Source organism: Rattus rattus, chromosome X (assembly GCF_011064425.1).
Source record: "Rattus rattus isolate New Zealand chromosome X, Rrattus_CSIRO_v1, whole genome shotgun sequence".
In the NCBI taxonomy this organism is placed as follows: domain Eukaryota; kingdom Metazoa; phylum Chordata; class Mammalia; order Rodentia; family Muridae; genus Rattus; species Rattus rattus.
The window spans coordinates 86252296-86267878 of NC_046172.1; the positions used below are offsets into that span (position 1 = coordinate 86252296).

The following is a 15583-nucleotide window of genomic DNA, read 5'->3' on the forward strand; positions in this document are numbered from 1 at the left end:
TGGGAAGCATCATCTAGCCGCAGCAGCTCCTAGATGATCCAACTAGCTTGTGGGCAAGAACTTCCGCTTACTGAGGTGTTTAATACCCTGGTGATGGCCCTTCGTTAGAGAATTCTGCAGTCGACGAACAGGATTGGCTCCTAAGAATTGGGGGAGATGGCTCAGATGGTGAAATGCTTGCCATCGAGCATTGAGACCTGAGTTTGATTCCCAGAACCCATGTAACATAAATCCAGATTAGTGGTTATGTGTGCACTTCAGAATCTCCAGTGGAGGTAGCGATAAACAGATCTGTGGGGGTCTCTGCTCAGCAAGCAGAGTCTAATGGTGAGTACCAGGCCACATAAGCAACACTATCTCAAAGAACATGGTAAATGGCATAAGAAATAAAGCCCAATGATATCTACATACAGGTACACATATGTGCACTTACATGTATACACACACATACCACCACCACCACCACTACCACTTCACCAAACATAGCAGAAAAACAAAATGGATAACTTCATGCATTAACTTCCTCTGCTACCCACTTTTTTTTTTTTTCCCCCAGAGCTGGGGACCGAACCTGGGGCCTTGCGCTTCCTAGGCAAGTGCTCTACCACTGAGCTAAATCCCCAACCCCTGCTACCCACTTCTAAAAGAAGAGCACAGAGTAGGTTGCTACAGTAGGTCAAGGTAAGGAACAAGGCCTGAAAGTAAACATGAGGTTGGGCTTTAGGGAAATGGAGCCACACTGATCCCTGCTCTTCTGCTCTTCCTTTCTTTCTTCCTTTACCATGCACCCTTTGTCTCCCCCATCCCACCCCTGCCCCCCAACTCCCTGCCCTTGTATGCCAAGCACTGCTGCTAGGAGCACTTCTGGTGTCACACAGAGTGTTTCCCTAGTGTTTGATACACAACCTTCTTCCCTTGCTTCTGAGAACAGTCTTTTATACAGAAGTGGGAGCCACAGTCATAGTCAAGATTTAGATGCCCTGTTCCTTCAACTTTCTCCTGGGCTTCATTGGGCAACTAGAGACAGCAACAGGCTAGCTGGGGAGGCAGAGATAACAGTACTCTAGCACCTACTCTGTGTCAGGTGTCATTGTGAAAACACTGTAAACAAGGAAAAACTATTAAGTCAGATGTCGTCACAAGAGCCGCAGGAGGTCGGTTCCCCTAGGCAATATGCTAAGAGCCAAACAACTAGGACGTGGCAGTCAGGCCTAAACAAACTGCAGCTGAGCTCCTCTAAGCCATGGACCTCAGCTCTTTCTACTTTCCATTAAAAGTAATCTTTTTTTTTTTTAAGATTTAAAAAAATTTTAAGATTTATTCATTTTATTATACATAAGTACACTGTAGCTGTCTTCAGATACACCAGAAGAGGGCATCAGATCTCTTTACAGATGGTTGTGAGCCACCATGTGGTTGCTGGGAATTGAACTCAGGACCTCTGGAAGAGTAGTCAGGTGCTCTTAACCGCTGAGCCATCTCTCCAGCCCGAGGTTCATCTTCTATGGATACAATATTCACATGAGTCCCAGGAGGGAAGAGCAAAACGAAAGGCTCTCAGCCCAGAAAAATTCCTCCTTAAAGCAGAGTGATAAGCCATAAATCACAAATCCGCAGCTTAAGCACAGGGGCAGCAGTGAAATCAGAGAGAAGCAATTTTAACTGGGGTTTTAGTGGAAGTCTCTGATTTAAGAGGCAAGAAGTCAGTCAGTTGCTAAGTGGAGTAGAACATGGAAGAAATGATCAAACCTCAAAGAAGGGCAAATGCCCTTCTTCATCGTCTCTTGAAAGAAACACTGGAACTTTGGAAGGCTAAAGGCAAATCATAGGCAGAATGGGAAATACAGTTAATTCATGTAGGAAATTTCTACTCAGACAAGGTCTGTGATTCCAAAGGCAAAGACGGGGCCTTGGGAGAGATAAACCTTCTCCTTGTCTTTACCCTAGCACATCAATTGGCAAGCCAGGACATGCTAGGAGATCAAAGGCCCAGAAAATAATGCTGGGCCCAACTGCCTCCTACATAAAGTGCCCAGCTGGGCCTGATCCTTGCACGGAAAGATTCCAAGCAAGTGAACCTTAGAACAACTTGTGTGGGGGTATTTTTGTTTCATTTTGAGTAACCAAATACTTCTTGACTTCCCTTAGGTAGGTCTTACCTCAATCTCCTAGGTAGTCCTTTAGAGATTATGACTTAAGAAATACAAATAGGGGAAAGAGACAGGAGTAGAGTCAGGGCCACAGTCAGTCAGACACAGGGGAGCTAGCATGACAAGCACCATTTAATTCCTTCCTGTGCAACTCCCTTTCCCCCTCCCCTCTCCTGTTCTCTGTCCTGCTCTCCCATTTTTTGCCATTCTCCTCCTTCCTCCTCCCTGTCTTCTAATCTCTCTCACACATACACACAAAAACACAAGCTATCTTGTCACTGTACTGGCTTGGCGATACCAAAAGCATTCTAATTGTCCCCTTTTGTAAATTAATTCCATTTCTCTATGGTATTTTGAAGACATCCTTTTCCTTAGCGCTTCGCCCTTAACATATATCCTATTTATAAGAGGCAATCTGGTAGTTAGATCTGAATTCAAAACCCAATACTGTCACATGACAAGGAGCTCATGTTTCTTTGGCTGCAAGAAGAGAATGTTTCCTACTTCATAAGGTGTTAGAGTCAGGCAATATTATGCCAAACCTTGTGTACAAAACCCAATTTGTTTTTGCAGATATGCTTTTGCACAGAGGCCAAGAATCACTTAGGCTAGAAACTGGAGGCCTTATTTCAAAGACAATTTGTCTAGAATCAATGATTTAGCTCTCGAATCTAAATAATGGAGAGATGAGGAAAAATATCAACCTCCCAGGAAACTGAATAACCTAGAAAAGAAGCGCTGGTGGCATGGGTGTCACCCACACCTGGATATCTCTCTTCTTCCAGTGAGGACAGTGTATAAAGCCAAAGGCCAGCTTCTATTGGTACCCAAGAGGGAAAAGAGCAGTGCTACTTTAAGTTTCCAATCATATAAAACAAGGAATCTGGGCTCAGCAAAAGTATCAGACAGCAGCGTGGGAAACAGCAGATTTTCTTCCAGTAGAGTGAGGTGCATTCGTTTCTCTGGTTCGGATCTTCAAGCTGTGGGTGTCAGTGGCAACAGAGACAAAAGCATCTGCAGAACTCACAAATGTAAACACTCAGGTGAGAAAGCTTTATTGAAACGCACATGCATATTAAAGTAGAGTAATACTAAAGAACAAGTCTGAGCCTCGGCTCTCAGGTATGTTTCCATTACAGGATCAATCCACAGTGAAGGCATCTTCGAAAACACATTCTCTGCAATTTCCACCCATAATCTCAACCACTCTAGCTGCCTGCAATCCAGTGACCTCACAGGAACATCAGCTTGCAGCTGGCTCCATTGGCGGGCAAGTCTTCTCTGTTACAGGCACCTTCCACACACACACACCCACCCATCTACAAATAGACTGCTATGAATGAAAAGCCCAGTTCAGAAGAAAGAGTAGCAGGAAATAAAAGCTCACTAGAGCCTCTTTTAAGTCTCACACACTATTCCCATGTTACACCCAGGTCAAGTTTAGGAAACAACCAAAGAGAGGAACTGAAAATATATTGGGTGAAAAGTTAAAATAGCTGGGTGATTCCATCCACATTATCATGGGGTTGTAGTAGTCCCCAACCTGAGGGAGCACTGTGTCGGTTTAGACAGTCTTTGGCTCTTGCAGCTGAAGCAGAGGTATAAGCCTATGTTCTATGTAGCAGCACACCTTAGACACAAACTTAGAGAAAGCTATAATACGGGAGAGTGAACATGCCTCATCTTCCATGAGGAAAATAAGGGGGTATCTCTCCAACAACTACGGTAACAGTTTAAAACAGAGAACTCAGCAGGGCTTTGAAAAACTTTACTCAGAGTCACTTGGACCTAGTGGGATCAGCTAGTAGGTCTCACAGGACATGTTAATGTCTCATTGAAAAGGCCATTATCTAATTAAAGTGATTTTTCTAAAGTGACTCCATTATAAGGGCTCCCTAAAGGTCTCAGAAGGAGCTGGGGAATTTTCATTGCATTTCAAAGAAAAGCACTATACTCAAGCAAGGTGGAAATTGCTTAAAACGGGAAAAGTTAAAAGACAAGTTCTAGAAGTGTATCAAGGTAGATGATGAGATAAAATACAAATTGGAGAGGAAGGACTGGTCGTTCACCCCTCTCCCATAGTCTAATAATATCTTGCTTCTAAGAGCTTTGGCCTTTAATCAGGCGCACCTAGACCCACAAACTAGAACTAGTGCCCAAAGTAGCCACACTTCCAGGGAAAGGGTAAGCAAATATAGCAAGATAAAAGGTAGAGTTGTTGGGAAAGGTTTTTAAAGTTAATTAAACCACAGAAAGAGGCAACTATGTACTCAGAAAACATACTAGACTATATATAAATAAAAACCATTTGAAAGGGCCCTTATTCTTGGGCTGCTTTAACAGAAGGAACAAGCCTGTGTCACACTAGGTAGCAAAATAAGATATGCAGAAATACACGTTACACAAACACACACACACACACACACACACACACACACACACACACACACACACGGACACACATTAAATTAGAAATCGTTCCTTGTAGTTGCGTTGCTTCTTTTGACTTGGACTGACCAGGGCTGCACCTGCAGATGAGGATAGGAACTCAGACACCCAGCTTCTGCTTGACCATTGAAGAACGTAGCTGTAGAGTTCCTTCTGCCCAAGACCCTGGGTACTGTCGCATCTTCTGCCACAGGCTTACTTCTTCACCAGTCGAATCCATCCAGTCCACCCTTATGCCACTACTGATCCCTGAGAGAAAACACAGAGGACACTGAACAGAGTCCTACCACTGAGCCCCTCAGAGAGGATTGGTTATATGGCAAAGGAATCCAACCCAGAAAAGACATTGGGGACAGTAAGCTGGCAAGCTAAGTCTACGAATACATGTGCTTCTGAGAAAGTAAGGAGAGTGTAGGTTGATAAAAGGGGACTTGAAATGATGTGATGTCAATAGAGGCTTGTTGTTTAGTGACCTTTTCAGAGCTCTGGTGTCTGGCACCCCATATTAGAACTGCTACCCTTCTGTCATTAGGAACTTGACTTGATTTTCAAAAGTGCAATTTTTTGCTTATACTGTAAGAAGGCAGTGATCTGGATGGTCACAGGAGTACTAGTCTTTACATGGGTCCTTGACTTAACATTTTAAAGAATTGAACACCTCTTTTTTGTTATTACTAAGACAGGGTTTCACATGGAAATCTTGGCTGGCCTTGAATTTGTGGCAATCATCCTGCTTCTGTCTGCCAAGTACTTATATCATGGGCATGTACAACCTGTAAATACCTTTTTCTATAGCTGTAAATTCTATTACCATTAATATTATGTGTTCCTACTCCTGTTCTATTGTAACTCATTCATTCATCCATTCGGTGGACGTTTCCTGAGTGCCTACTCTATGCCTGTTTTAGAGATACTATGATGAACACACAAAGAAGGCCCCTGCCCTAGGCAGATTACATGAGAATAGAAAGCACAATCATTATAAAATCCGAAAGTAGGAAGTAATTTGGTATATTTGGAGAGCAGAGTAAAAATTAGAGTGGTTTTAACACAATAATACAGGGAAATGGTGCAGGAAAGATAAGAAAGGAAGAGTCAAGATTATATGGGGTCTGCGGATTTGATAAGAATTTCTAAATGTGGGAGAAAGACACTGAAGGGTTTTAAAGGGGCAGACATGAAGTTACTTACACGTGCAAAAATATCATTGTAGATGCTCTGTTAGGTACTCATATACAAGCAGTATTCAAGGTCATAAGAATCTAGCAGACATGTCAAACCAGAACTTCAAGGAGATAAGGATAGCTATGAATGTGATCCAATCATAACTAATTAAAGCAATGAAGTTTTTTTTTTTTTACTTTTTTGTGATTCTTGATACTCAATTGCATAGTTCTTGAGTGTGAGCATTATATTTGAAAATGTCATGAAGATACAATGTCAAAAGGTTGGATAGGCTTGAATGAAACTATAGAAAAGAAAAAAAGGCATCCAAGACCAAGCCAGAGAGCACCATCATTCAGAGTTTGAGTACAAAATGAAGACCCCATGAAGGGAATTGAAAACTGATACACAATAGAATCAAAGGGAGTTGGAGAACGCAAACAGCATTTCAAGACGAAGGAAGCGCTCTGCTCTGTTACATAGTGCTCGGGAATTCTAGTGAGATAATAACCCCACTTTGCATGAGTAAGCACTCTTAAGAGTAGAAGAATAGATGCTGTATCACGGTGGGCTAAGATCTGGAAGAAGAGGCTGGTACACAGAGGCCATTCTTTTTAGAGTGAGGAGGACATGTGGTCCGTGGAAAATATGCTCTTATTTAATCAAATTAGGCCTGAGTACATTGGCCCTTGTCTAGATCTGAGCACTTGGAAGGTCAAGGTAAGAGTTCAGGGCTAATCTGGGTTAATGAGACCCCGTCTCAAAACAAAGAAAGAAATGAACAGAAAGATTGGTGTCACCAGAGCATTCCCCTTCAATAGTCGAATCAAATGAAATTGATCATACAGAACAGACAGAAATTATAGAAGCAGAACCATTAGGAGGAGGTAAGAGGTAATCTAGAATCCTCAGAGAACAAGGATTTGCTGGCAAAGACCCTTATCATTATACCAAGATAGAAGATAGAAGTCAGGTGTTAAGGCAGTTAAAGGAGAACGATGAAGTTCCTGGCCTTCAGGGTCACCTTTCTATACATAGAACACTGCATGACGTCTACCTTCCCTTAGGCCTAGCAGGGAGGTAGCAGGCACTCTATAAGTATTTTTTGGATGTTTACATAAAGGAAGAAAATTTTTGTCAGCAAAGTTCTTTGTACATAGCGGTGGCCGAGAGATGTGAAGAGAAGAGAGACAAGGAACCTTTAAGACAAGTGATGATCAGATGGGGGAGAGAGTCTCACCAGTGCCAACACCCAGTCTGACCCCTCCCAGGAAGTCATTGCTGGCCAGGGGCTCCCGGTCCCATACAGTCAGTTCCAGGCACATGTGTTGTAGATCTTCCAGCCTCACACCATTGTAGACAAATGTGTGGTTGTAGTGGGGATTCAGGGTCTTCTTCATCACAGGAGTTTTACGCTTACTGGCCTTGTTCCTCATGGGAAGGAGGTATCTGGCAGAGGGCGGGAGTCATCAACACCTACTCAAGCTGGCAATATGTTCCCTTTGCCCCTACCACAGGCCCTAGCCAGGATGGTAAGCCAGCAACCCTAGGTCCAAGTACACACACAACCTCCTCCTTGAAGCTGCTGAGCAGACTTCCCACTACTTCCACTAGATCATCTACTTCCTTTAACCTAAAGAGAAAAATGAAGGCATTAGTCATGCTGTGGCCTCTACTCCACCAAGGCTGAGTTTAAATATGTGCTTCTACTTTTCTCACACAAGGTAAATGAAGCCATTAATTATATGCATAAGTTGAGTCAACATGGCTTCTCAAGAGACCTGGAGTCAGTAAATGATCTCTAATACGGAGGAAGCTTACAGTCCATAATAAAAATTATGGAGCACACAGCATCGTATCCTAATTCACGGGACATGAATTTTCCACCCTAGAGCACGGCAGTATGAGAAAGTCAGAGCCAACTCTCCCGCCTGTGAAAGCAAGCATCAGAGTTGAGACCCTAACTGATCTCAGAACCAAAGTGCAAAATCAGTGGTGGAGATTTTGCCATCCTAATTTACAAAACCAAGCTGCTGGGGCTGGCAGGGAGGCAGGATCTACAAAGGGAAAAATTAAACTGGGTTTCCCCACTAACTTTTTGTCTTATAACTGCTTAGTTTGATGCTGGTCCAGGGACTCACCCCTTGACAAAGCTGTCTGATGTCCCTCCTGATTTGGCAGCCGTCAGGTTCTTGGCTTCTTTGATCCACACCTGGAGTTCTCCCCCTTCCCCACCTTTACCTGTAAGGGATGTCAGCCATTGCAAGTGAACCCCCATGCCACCAGCTATATCCTGAACTTTAACTGCATAGCACATTCTCTCTTTGCTTTGGAACACTGCAAACTCCTTAACTGAATTAGACCTGCATCCTTTGTTCCTAGCACAGTGCCCAGCATAAGCAGTAGGAGCTCAACTAATAATACCAATAGCAACACACATTCATTAAAAACTTGCTATGAACCAAACACCACCTTAAGCATTTATTCTCCAAATAGTCATATGAGATACACACTATGATTGTCCTTATTTCATTCATGAGTTGACTGAGGCTAAAAGAAGCAGTTGCCTGTCATTTGCTAAGCAATTAAAGCAGGAAGTCCTCTGCTGAGTTCTAGACCGCACCTCTTACTGCACAGGACTCACCGGAACACCATCTATCTCCACACTCACTCACCTACCATTTTGAATATGCCTTTCCCCAGACTGATCCTTTGCCCTCAGTCTGAGCACTTGCTGATCTGTTTCTTTAAAAAAAAAATCAATTTCAAAGAAGACTTCCCTTCCTTCAATCTGACAGTCCTTTCAAGCTGTTCTCTGTGCCTTTCTTTCCTTTCCCAATCACCAATGCTTGGCAAAGAACTCTTGCCCTCATCACCCTCTGCTTCTCTGCCTCATCCATTGAGAGCCTGGTTTCTTGGGAAATCAGATTCCTTTAATGCCTTCCAACCTAATTGTAAGAAGCTGCATTTTCTCAGTCCTCATCTGGCCTGGCTGCTCGGAGTGTTTGGAGAGTGCTGACAGCTCCTGCCCACCTCTTCTTCAAAGTTCCTCCTGGCCTTTCTGTGTCCTGATGACCTTCTCCCTCCTTGACATTTTCCATTTCTTCATCCTTTTTAAATGTTGCTGATCCCAAAGGTTCTGTCTTTACTTCTTTTCCAGTCATTCTGTACACAGTCCTTGTGACCTATTGATTCCTCAAACCTACACTGCAATTTCCTGAATATAAGTGTGTGATATATTATATATACATACATATATACATAAACATATACATACATATAAGGGAATTGGGGCTTCCCATTGCCAGCAGATCAAATTAAGCTCTTCATCAAAGGCCCATTTCCATTTTTTAAATTTGGCTCTAGACTCATCACCGATCCCAGCTTATTCATATACATACACACGTACATCATAACTCCAGCTCCACTAAAACTGGGAACATATTCCTGATCACTGATCTTCAACCCCACATTTACCAGGCATATAGATTGAGCCTGTTTTAATTTTTATTTTTTGAAACAAGGTCTCATGTAGCCCAGGCTAGCTTCAAATTCTCTAGGTAGCTATGATCCCCTTCAATTCCTGATCCTCATGCCTCCACCGCCCAAGTGGCAGTTTCTGAAGTACTCTGTGCATACAACAGAGGTCTTTATGCATGCTATGAAAGCACTCTGTGAACTGAGCCGCATTCCCCACCGACATTTTTAAATAATTATTTTCTTTTCCTTTTTGTTTTAGCTACTCAATGTTTTTGAGATGGGGTCTCACTCTACAGCCAAGTCTGACCTGTAACCCAGTAACCTATCCTGTAAACCTGTAACCTATCCAGCCTGAAAAATCATAGCAATCCTCCTGCCTCCACCTCCCAAGTACTAGGATTCCAGACATGCATCACCTAGGCCAAACTCCCTTTTCCCTTTCCTCATCCCTCGTTTTGTGCCTGGTATAATCTCAAGGTCCAGTTTCAATATTACTTCCTCAGCAAAGGCCTCTCCATCACCCACATAGGTGGATGGCCTGGGCACGTGATTACCTTTCTTTAAAAGTTGTTTTCAGAGGACGAGTACTCTGTTTCTCCTATATACATATCTACAGTCCCCAGCACCATGCTGGCCACATTGAGTGATTCAGCCTTGTCCTTCCTACTCCTCATGCTTCACTACACCTTCCAAGTACCCTTCTCTGCCACAAATCTCCTGTTCTCTTCTGCCTTATTAGCAGCTTGACACAGATAGAACAAGACCAAATCACATTAACAGCCTAAACGTCATCTAAAAGGAATGACAGCACTATGGCATTTCCTTCCAACTGAGAGACATAAAGGCTTCCTTAGGAAGACACTCCTACCTAGAAGATCCAGGAAACATTCCATTCTTTCCTAGCCAACAGTGCCAGCACGAATCTTTCACAGACCCTGTATAGAAGCCTAAGAGCTGAATCCAGGGCCCCCCAAAGAAAACTCACTCTTTTTCCGGTCACCTCCAACAGGGAGTTTGGAGGCTGGGATGTATTTCAATGAAACCACCAACTCGCCTTTGTGTGCTGGCAAACCAGGCGAGGACTCAGTACTGATCTGAAAAGGGAAACCCAACAAGTAAAATCAGGACTCTCGGGGAAACACTGGGACCTCACCCTGAGAGGATCATAATGTTGTCCCCATAGGTGGGTGTGGTGGTACATCTCTGTCATCCCAGCACTGGGAAGACTGAAGAAAAGGACCGTGAGTTGGAGGCTAGCCTCAAATTCATTGCCAGACCCTATTACAAAAATAAAGGAAGAAAATAAACAGATACAATTACCCCAAGAACAGGTTCATGGCACAAGTCGATCCATCTTTTATGGCTAAATGCCACAGCAGATACAGTTTTCTTTGGCAGTCTCTTCAGAAGGTGATCCAGAAGAACCAAGGTGCACTACTGTGCACTCTGGGGATAGGATTACTAGATTCCAAATGTTCCCAAAGGCATGCCAACAAGATGGCCACACAAACTCTCAAAAGAATCAATGATATGTGAGTAAGACTCTTGCTACCTGCATTGTTAGTAAGAGCCAAGAAGTGAAAGCTACCTAAGTGTCAGTGAACACAGGCCAGGTTAAGAGTGATTTTAATGCCTTCATGTGACGCGTGGCATGAGGTTATCAGAAGGAACACAGACTATTTCTGAGAGTTTAAGTGCAAGCAAAGTCAAAGCAGAAAAGAAACCATTTGGATTTCCTGTCAGTCATAGTTTAAACATGACCTTCCTCTTACACTCCAGCTAGTTTAAATAGAACCTGGATGATTTCAGTCATGTTTCTATTTCCAATCTTGGTTGAATAGAACACATAATTAGTTATATACCTGTTGAGTAAAATCAACTTACATCTCTGCTTTCATTTATATCCTTAAATATGATCACACTGATTTTATACTTTCCAAAAAGGGAAAATACTAGAGATATACTTACTCTTAAGTAAACAAAGCAAGAAGTAGAAAAACAAAACCTCGTATTATATATAAACATAAAATATACTAAAACTATACCCATGAACAACATTGGGTAATGTTTTCATCACTCTCTTATAGCACTTACTATTTGCCAGATACTGTTATGAATAGTCTAACTATATCACTTGTTTAGTATGTAATCTCTGTGAAATAGGTATTACCCTCATCTTGTGGACTATTGCATAAAGAAACAGAGAGGTTAAGTCATTTTCTCACAACACCTTGGTTCCAGAGTCCATGCTTTTTACCACTAGACTGAATAAAACAATACAAAAAGATACAGAAGAATCTAACACTAGGGAGAACAGACTGGGGAAAGCAAAAGGACCTTGTGCTACTTTGTATCACCATCGACAGTGTCCTGCTTGTGGAAAAAAAGAGCCACATCGGCTTCTTAAAAGTAAAAAAATACTTTTACTATTTGACAGTTTGCTTACTTGCTTCAGTGCTGGGTATCAAGCCCAGGGCCTCGGACCTGCTAAGCATATAGGCTACCTCTGCATTATATTAGCCCCTGACTTAAACATGCTTTTAGCTAACAACTCTCTATTACTAGAATCTGTGTACCAGAGTCAAGCTTACTTCTGTCCATCCCAGAAAGGCCAACACTTAGCACAGTACCAAGCTGACACAGGCACCCCCATGTTGACTGAATGAATATAGCAGTGAAAGGACAGGAGTCCCAGGACCCAGAGCAGGTAGCTCTGGGCGGGGCGTGCTTCCCTCTCTTAGCTCACTGGCTGTCACTTTCTTTATGCTTCAGTTTTTCCAACCACAAGCCAGAGTACCCTTTCATGTACCCATATTTCTTGAGGCTGAGCTAAGCTAGGTCTTCACCACTGAGCATGCTAATACTGGTAGGCATAATCTCTTACGTTTCAACAGGCATACTGCATATCCAGAATACACAGGCTTAGTTTATGGGGAAGGACTGTTAGCAAGAGAAAAGAAAATGGTAGCACATCGTTTATTGGGGGGGGGATGTCAAAAACCCCAGAAACGTTAAATATAGGATTATTTTAAGTTAAGAAGACATGTATGATTTTTAAATTTTTTAACTACAAGTTTAGTTTTTAAAAACCTTGCTTTAAGTCTAGCAAATACAGTTTACATATTAACTAATACTATAGCAAAATGATTTGAGAAAGTTTTAAATATGATATAAGGTGAAAACTTCAAGTCATTAAAATTTTTAAAGAGGAAGATAAGATATTATTTTATTTCATAAGCTACCTGATTTATTAATTCCTACCCTGTTGACTTTAGTGAACTCTTAAAATCCAGAGTTTAGTATGATGGGCTTCTTTCATACTGCTGAAAATATTTCCAAAGAGCGAATGCCTCCATTTTAATGGAAGACATGTTTTGGTGGCAATTCATGGTGCTTTACAGTGACATTTTTGATATAATTATATAAGCTCCAAGCCACAGGGAAATGATTTGCATCCCAAATTGTTAAGAAATTCTAGGACTCTAATAGCATGTTTTACTTTGATAGTAATTGCTTTCCTGTTTTTATGATTCTTTAAAGTGGAAAAATGCAATGTCACTAAAGTTTTCTGGAAGGCAACAGCCATCAATTTACTAGATACACTCTCTTCTGACTCAATTATTTTGCCACTAGGACTTTCTCTGACAATTACTTTCCCCCAAAGAAAGTCAAGATAGGAGGCAGGGTGTGGCTCGGCAGGATAGCACTTGCTTAGCATATATGTAGCTCCAGATTGGATCACCAGTACTGAAAACAGAGGGGAAGATGTGTGACAGCAGTTTTCAAGCATGACGTCATAATTTAAGTAGTCACTAGTAGGGTGCTAGTAAATAAATGTATAATACAAAAATCTAAGAGAATAGTGTATAACAAGTAAAATCAGATCAATCTGTAAGTAATGCCGTAGAGTGATACCTATAATAAATTGTTTATATATACATATATGTGAATAAGGCTTATTCAATTCACTTGAGTCAAAAAAGAATACACTATGTATGTGTATGTATAGATGATAGATGATAGATTAATATCTATGCTGCTCAATACAAAAATTCTAGAAGGATACTTAAATATTGCTAATATGTAGATGTTTGTAATTAATAAAATTTACTTTCTTTTACATATTTCTGTTGCTTTAATTGGGACCATGTATATATAGATCATTTTGCACTTAATATTCTTAGCAGGGCAAAAATTTGAAAGTTTAAAACAAAGAACACTAAAAAAGACAATAATAAAATGGAAAAAGTACATCCCTCTTCCACTTCCAAGAGGCAGCCCCTTTTCTGAGTTTCTAGGCCATCTTGGTAAAGGTATTCTATGTGCTGTTAATTGTTTGAAACAGTCGAAATGTTATTATAACTTTTAAAGGGGTTGGCATCGGATTCACTATGATAAACAGGAAGTTGCTGCCTAAAAGTTCCTGATGTAGCTGCTTCATCTGAACAAGAATAGCAGTACACTATGGACTGGCCATTGGGTGCTACACACTAAACGATACAGCATTAAGTCCCGCAACATGGAGTAGCACTGCTATTCATTTTGCTGAAGACAAAACTGAGGCTCATAGAAGGTAGGTGAATTCACCAGACCACCAGTAAGTCACAGAAGCAGGACTGTAGTCCTGAGCTGCACTAAACTGACCCATTACTATGGTGCCACCTTATTATACTGCCATCTGAGATGCCAACTCTAAAGTTTCCCTGGCCTGCACAAGAACCAAGATGCCAGCCATTGCAGACCCATCAACTGTTGTACCTCTCACTTCTAAAGCAGGAAATTGGGCATAGAAAGGGTGCAGATTAGAATATGCCTCAAAGGTTAGATTTGAGAGGAAGTGCAAGTTAGGATGTCCGAGTACATGCAGGCTCTGGACAGTCATGTGAGCTGTGGCTTTCTGCTTTGCCTGATTTACACAGAAGAAATTGTTCCTGCTAAACTTAGAAAGGCCAGCAGAGGGCAGTAGAGTTCTACATACAAGTCCATGCAAAGGTACTTCCAACACAGACCAGCAGAGGCCGCTGCAGACAATTCACCTGGAAAGCAAGCTGGGAAAGACCTTGAAAGCAGACTGCCTACCTTTCCATGTAAAGGGAGGCAATGATCCAGCTTCTTATCCAGCTTCCAAGAGTCCATGTGGACCTCCGCCTCTCCAAGGAAGGTGTTTCTACCGAAACGACCATGATGCCAAACGGAAAACTGCAAGGTCCTCTGAGCCAGAAGAGACTCCGAAATCTCATACTATGAGGGGAAAGAAACTCAGTTAGGATTTAGCTCAGTGGTAGAGCTTGCCTGGCGACAGAGGCCCTGGGTCTGGTCCCCCAGCTCCGAAAAAAAAAAAAAGAAAAGAAAAGAAAAAGAGGGGAAAGAAACATCCCAAGGTGGGCAGTTTGCAGTAATTCCTCAAAAGTTACTTCTTCCAAACCCTAAACAATCTGTCCCCCAATTTGTAGTTCAGCGTGTCAAATGGTTTTTAGCTCCTAAGCACTTTGAATAGCTCTTGGAAGTGCTCAGCTTAAAGCATCAACTGCTCCTCGTCCATTAACCCTAACACAGTCCACAGGAAGCCAGAGAAAGTTAAAGTTTTCCTTGACTGGCAGAAAGGACGTGAGAATATCCACAAACACATGTCAAGGAGAGTCTTTATCTCAAACTGTTTTTAATGATTTTGTTATATTTTGCTTATTTGTGTTAGTATGGATGTAAGTACATGTATGTGTGGGTACAAGTAGGTCGTGGCATGTGTTTGGAGATTAGAGGACAGCTTACAGGAGTCGGTTGTCACTTTCTACCATGTGGGGCACCTTGCTAGCCCTCACATAATTTCTTTTTCATTTTATGTGAATGTATGCCTGAGTGTGTTTATGTGCAACACATGTATGTAGGTGCCCACCAAGGCCAGAATATGACATTGGATCACTGAAACTGGAGTTACAGACAGCTGTGACCCATCATGTGGGGACTGGGAATTTCACCTCTGTTCTCTTCCCCAAAGAGGTGAGGATATGAACAGTGATTCCTCAGACACAGGCATGTTCTTCCAGTCACACTATACAGGAAAAGCTATACCACAAAGACCCAAAACAAACAAACAAAAAACCCTTCTCCCCTCTAGGGTCAAATGTATACCCGAAAGGTCTCATCATATAGTGGATTGATGGTGTCCCGTTTGATGCTGGTTTTTCTTTTTCCTTGGCGGGACTTGTCAGGCAGAAGATAAGTCTTCACGTATCTAGTAACCAAGAACAACACTAAATTATTTGCTCTCCTCTCTCAAGGCCTGTCTTTACTTTCCTGCTTGGCACATGATGAAATACTATGTGAAAATTTCATTTTTGCTT

General features: G+C 42.0%; 1 protein-coding gene across 1 annotated transcript in view; it reads right to left on the reverse strand.

Moving 5' to 3' along the window:
- Positions 1 to 3182: 3182 nt before the first annotated feature.
- Positions 3183 to 15583, reverse strand: part of Sytl4 (synaptotagmin like 4) — a 48885-nt gene continuing 36484 nt past the window's right edge. Inside the window, 6 exon segments of the mRNA XM_032890198.1 lie at positions 3183 to 4847; positions 7003 to 7211; positions 7904 to 8003; positions 10228 to 10336; positions 14322 to 14483; positions 15372 to 15474. Of these exon segments, the coding sequence (XP_032746089.1) occupies positions 4699 to 4847; positions 7003 to 7211; positions 7904 to 8003; positions 10228 to 10336; positions 14322 to 14483; positions 15372 to 15474 (832 nt within the window). The 3' untranslated portion in view covers positions 3183 to 4698.